The sequence below is a fragment of the Salvia hispanica genome, chromosome 3, assembly GCF_023119035.1.
Source record: "Salvia hispanica cultivar TCC Black 2014 chromosome 3, UniMelb_Shisp_WGS_1.0, whole genome shotgun sequence".
In the NCBI taxonomy this organism is placed as follows: domain Eukaryota; kingdom Viridiplantae; phylum Streptophyta; class Magnoliopsida; order Lamiales; family Lamiaceae; genus Salvia; species Salvia hispanica.
In genome coordinates, this window is record NC_062967.1 from 51,763,379 (window position 1) to 51,769,378 (window position 6,000).

Here is a 6,000-nt window from a genome sequence, read left to right on the forward strand (position 1 = left end):
CCATTTCCGTCCATTCCATAGTAATAGAGTCATTTCCCATTTTAGTAAAAGTCAACACATTTTTTCACACCTACTTTACTCTCTCTTACTTTTTTCTCTCTACATCTCTCTACCTTTTTTCATTTTCCACTTTATTCTCTCTTTACTTAACTCACCTAACACAACTTTTCTTAATCTCCGTGACGAAAAGTTTTGCCTCTATTACTATGGAACGAAGGGAGTATATTGTTGGATATTTTAGTGTAATTGGATTAACTTAATTGATCAGTATTATTATAATGATACATCATTTAAGTTTGGAAGTGCGGAGTGCACACTTATTTGAATTCATTATGATGTTAGGGGCGAAGCCCCTTAACAGATGAACGGGGGTCCAGGGGCAGCGCCCCCGGGTAGCGGGGTCCAAGGGGCGGCAACCCCTGGCGGGGTCCAAGGGGCAGAGCCCCTGGCTGGGGTCGAGCTGCTTTCCAACGAAATTACTTTATAAGAAATTTATCCGAAAATGTAATTTCTTAAAATCAAAGGATTAATTTGCAATTTCGAAAACTTTGAAAATCAGTTAAATTCGGTTAAGAATTTAACAGATGCAACTTTTCGAAATTAACAGTTGCAACTCTTCATCTTTATTAAGAACTGATCAGTTCTTTGGTTCGATTTACTCTCTCAAATATACATATGATATTTATGTATTATCTGAATTTTATCCGATCAAATAGTTTGGTTGAACCACCGAAATTGATTTGATCTGAAAGTGATTTATCACGACTTTTAGATAAATTATCGGTTTTTTTATTCTGTATATTGAATCTCCCTAACATATATCATATACTCCCTCGTCCCACTCAATTATGTCCATCTTTCCTTCTCAGTTTGTATCACTCAAAATATTCATTTTTTAGAGATCTCGCGTCTCATTAAAATATTCAATCTAACTTATTTTCTCTACCTATCCCAACTAACGAAGCTGGTAAATATGGGTTACTATAAGTTTTAACCTCATGTGGTTGAAAATTGAAACGTTGCATGTTACATTTACCTTATCAAACATTACGTGACAGCCATTTCAAGAATATAAGATGCCTTGCCCACGCTACTTTATTCTTTCAATCTTCTTTTAAAATACAATCAATGAACCGACATTCAAATAATTTAATCATAATGATTGCCACCATAAATCATTTCTTTAATATCTTCACTCACTCTTCTCTTTGTATAAATCTCCCCCTTCACCACCACCATAAGCCTCTCTCCCTCTCCTCTAATTAAAACCCAAATTCTCCTCCTTTCCCTCTCTCTCTCTCTCTCTCACCCTGAAACTGAATTAAATCCAAAGTTAATCGAGAATAATATTTTCATGTGGAAGCGTTGGATGATAGAATTGGAATCATCATGTCACCTTTAGTGAGTGAGATCCTCCTTTCCGGATTCACCATCAACTCCTTTCTACGACGTCGTTCTCACCTCGTCCAATCCTTCTCCGTCGTCTTCCTCTACTGGTTCTACGTTTTTTCATGAACACAAACCCTAAATCCCCAATTCTCACATACAAACCCTAATTTCACTCAAAACAAAATTCAATCCAACCATGGCTTCCCCAATCAGCGGAACCTCCTCAGGCTCAAACTCCGATCATCAAAACAACAACAATCTGCAGTCGGAGATGAGGAAACGGAAGAGAATGCTGTCGAATCGAGAATCCGCGAGGCGATCGCGGATGAGGAAGCAGAAGCTTCTAGATGATCTGACGGCTCAGGCGAACCATCTAAGGGCTGAGAACAATCACATGCTATCAAACATCAATGTGGTGACGCATCTCTACTTGAATATGGAGTCCGAGAATTCGATTCTTCGGGCTCAGATGTCGGAGCTGAATCACAGGCTCCATGCCTTGAATGAGATCACCGGCTGCTTGAGCTCAAGCCAGGGATTGTTGCCGGCTGGTGCTGGATTTGTTGAAGAAGATGGAGGAGATTTTGATGATTTGTTGAATCCATGGAGTTTGATCCATGTTAATCACCCAATCATGGCTTCTGCTGATGCTTTTTTGTACTAAGATGATGATGATTGAGCCATGGGATTTCATTTAATTTGTCATGTTTTGATTAATAATGTATGGTTAATAGTTGGATGGATTAATGAGTGATGTAATCGAGTTAGAACTTCATTAATCATTTCAAGCATTATTAATTGTAAAATCATGTATATTATGTTCATTTTCATCACAAGTTTGTTGTTCCAGTTATGTCGGTATAGTGATATAACCAAATGCAAACATACAAACTTTAAACTATGATCTGAATCGATAAAAAATATCAACAGATAACAAAAAATGTCAACGGTTGACGCTATGTTGTCACTGTGTTACATTAAAATCTTGAAATTTTTATTGTGTTGAGGAGTTTGTACAATATATAAAGTTCTGCATTTTATCACTATCCTATGTGTTATATTTGATGTATTACATAAAACCTCTCATAAATGTTTTTATTACTGAAATCAATGATATTGTTCCGATTTACGCAATCACAAGCAAAATTGAAAACAATCTAGAAGGTTTGAATTTTTTAAAAGATAATTATACAAAAGTTTGAACAATTTGGGAAGTTTGAGCTTTTAAAATAAAGTAATTAAACTGAGTACATTTTAACACTAGCTATAACTTTGAAATATAACCAATCCGAACAAGACAGGGCTAGGCTCTTTGTCCACTCCAATAGTTCTCTAGTAATATCGTATTCCTATTGAGAAATCACAATGTGTTCTTTCTGTTATCCATACATATGCAATCTCAACCAATAGTAATTGCACATTTGTTTAAGAAAGTGACCTAACATTTGTTGGACTAATCTCTTAAAACACCATATTTTTAATAGTACTCATCTAGGGGCAGCATGGCTTTTGAACCTTCTAAAATTGAGCGTGACATCATCTTTTTCAATTATTGGCTTGCATGAATTGACAATTTTATTTATAAAACTAACAAAACCCAAAAATTCAATCATGCAATAATGCAATATATATACTCGTTGATTATGGCTCTTGGCCGAATCTTTTCGTCTTTTTCAATAAATAATAAGTGCATTATATATCAAGGAATTTGTCTAAATATAGACATGATAATTTTGTGTTGTACAAGATAAGACTTTAACTTAATGTTGCATTGCTAAACTATACTACTATACATCAATATTATTTGGACAAACCTAACTAAATACACTACTTTTTAACAAGAAATGTTTGCATTATGATTCATTTAAAATTATGGAAAATGGATTGTCATTCTTAAACAAATGCCCAGTCCTAAAGGAAATGAATCTGTGGCAGGTTAATGTCGTGTACAATATATTTTAATACCATTCTCAAGAAAACTATGTGCATGACACCCATAGGAATCATGGGAACATATAACATTAGTTTATTTGATTAATTTCCTATTTTTTTCTATATATTTTGAAGATAATGAAATTGATCTTTAAAAATCACCCTTTTGAATTTTAGCAATTTAAATAACGGAACTTCCCATTTATTTTAATTTTATCCTCGACCCATTTTTTTTGCAAAAGTTTAATTAATTGTAAAATGAAACCCTTCTTTGGCGTTTGATCACATATTTAAAAAAAATATATATTAAACGTAGTTGAACACATGAACTGCATATTCTGGTTATATTCTTGCACTAAATTAACAGCTAATAAATAATTAGTTTTAGTTTTAAGTGTGTTAATTGCAAGCAATGTGTTTGGACGGTAGATCCATAACCATATTCTTTATAATGCATTTCATACTAGCTTGTGCACCCAAAATCAATAAATAAATCAGAAAAAGTGGGCATACCACATGCCACCCCCAATCAATATATAACTACAAATTAAATTAGCAGAAAATAATTCTTTATTTAGTTTATGTACCTCATCGACGCAGTGGGTGATTCATGCACTTGCAAGTTGCGAGACAAAAATATTAATTATTAATATCTATTATATGAAACCCATTTTGTCTCTTTACGTCAATAATACTTTATAATATTTTTTCACCTTCCCAGGAAATACAGGGTGTCCAATTTAAGTCGCACTTATGCTTTGTTTGCTAAGAATTAGGTCTGGAATTGTGGAATTTTCTTTTCATTGCTAACCTCATCATGATTAATATACACCGCGACGTGAGAGTGATCAATTGCTAACTCATCTCTTAATTGCTATCTACAACTAATTTAAGATTATAAGATTTTAAAAATTTTATGATCTACAATTTATCATGTGTAATTTCATTTTTTATTATTTAATATTATAAAGATAATAACAACTATCAAATTTAGGGTTTAGAAATACAATGTCAATACAGTGTATGAAATACATCAACACGAAGACATAATAATGTCAAAACAATTTCATATTTACATTTTACAAGCATAATATTGACATATTATGTAAGGTGTATTGACATAAATCTGTTCGTCAATAATACGAAAATTCAAAAAAAAAATTCAAACTTTTTTCAAATTTTGACGTCGGAACATATGCATGTAGTATATCGTTGGAATCCTTATAAAATTATCTTTAATTTGAATATGTTATATGAATATAAAGTTTTGGGGTTTCTTTTAAAAGTTAGTTATAACTAACTTGACATTAATACCCCTATTGATTTTTATTGGAATTATCTAGGCCTTTAATTTGAATATCTAATGGCTATTATTGAGTTGTAGTTAGCAATTAAGCATTGAGTTAGCAATATAACACTCCCTCACTACAACAAACTTAATTTTAAAGAATGCAAAAATTAAATACTTGTGCTGAATTTTTTTAAAAAATAATAAAAATTTAGAATATAAAATAAAGCGTTCCTAAATTAAGGATCATTAACTTAATTTTTTATTTTTTAGAACGCTTTCATTTGCGTCCTCTAATTTTAGTTGGAACATCAACAATAATGACATTTGTTTTGAAGCGTTGATGATATATTTTAGAAAAACAAATTAGCATCCTTGATTGCTTCGAAGGACTACGCCCTTATCAATATTTTTTAGTGGCAACATGTGATTCTTGATATGGATTTTATTAATCTGATTTTTTTTTAGTGGCAGGACGTGATTCTTGATATAGATTTTATTAAACTGATATTTTTAGCGACAGGACGTGATTCTTGATATGGATTTTATTAAACTCGAATTATACAACTGTGCTATATAGACCATCGTCTCTTATTTAATCTGCTTTGAGAATATTTATTAGATGTACTTGAAATATTGAATTAGAAAGTTGCTAATACTAACATAATTATAATTAAAATGATTAAAATTGAATGAGTTTTCTTTTTTCACCCAGAAAATTCGGAGTCTTTATTCAATAGATTCCAAAACGTGGTAAATAAGTTTTATAAAGTCTAGTAAAAATCTTATATGCTAGTACTCTCTCCGATTGCGAATAGCACAGGTTTTACGAAGTATTAAGAAAAGCGTGTGGAATAAAGTTATTGGAATATGAGTTCCACTTATATATACTTCCTCCGTCCACAAAAAATAGACAAAGTTGTAAATGACACGGGTTTTATTGCATAATTGGTAAAGTAAGAGTGAGGGAAGAAAAATGTGGTGGAGGTAGTGTTACTGGATTGTGCGGTTCATATTTAGAATGGTGTGTATGGTTCGTATTAGTTTAAAACTTTCCATTTTTAGACTTAGTCTAATTTTGGTGGTGCCCAAAAATGGTAAAACATGTCTATTTTTTGTGGAGATAAGGAATATTAGTTTTAAATAATATGTGAGTGGAACGAGAGTTAGTGGAATGTGAGGTTTTTTTATTATTTATGGTAATTATGAATCCGGACAATGGAAAAAAAGACTTCTATTCGCGGACGAAGAGAGTAGTATTTCAGATTTGAAAAAATAAGCTCTACGTTTAGAATATACATAAAAAATATTTACTTTGATTAGTGATAAGAAATTAAGAAGTAACGTCTCACTCTTAAAATATCTCACTCTTAAAATTGTTAACTCATTAA

The 6,000-nt window shown here is 31.8% G+C and overlaps 1 protein-coding gene across 1 annotated transcript; it reads left to right on the forward strand.

The window, feature by feature from the left end:
• The first annotated feature begins 1,237 nt into the window (after positions 1-1,237).
• On the forward strand, positions 1,238-2,242 carry LOC125212941 (bZIP transcription factor 11-like). The gene has a single exon (XM_048113252.1). It carries the CDS (start codon positions 1,586-1,588, stop codon positions 2,051-2,053), a length of 468 nt encoding a protein of 155 aa, XP_047969209.1. The 5' UTR covers positions 1,238-1,585; the 3' UTR covers positions 2,054-2,242.
• Positions 2,243-6,000: the final 3,758 nt, after the last annotated feature.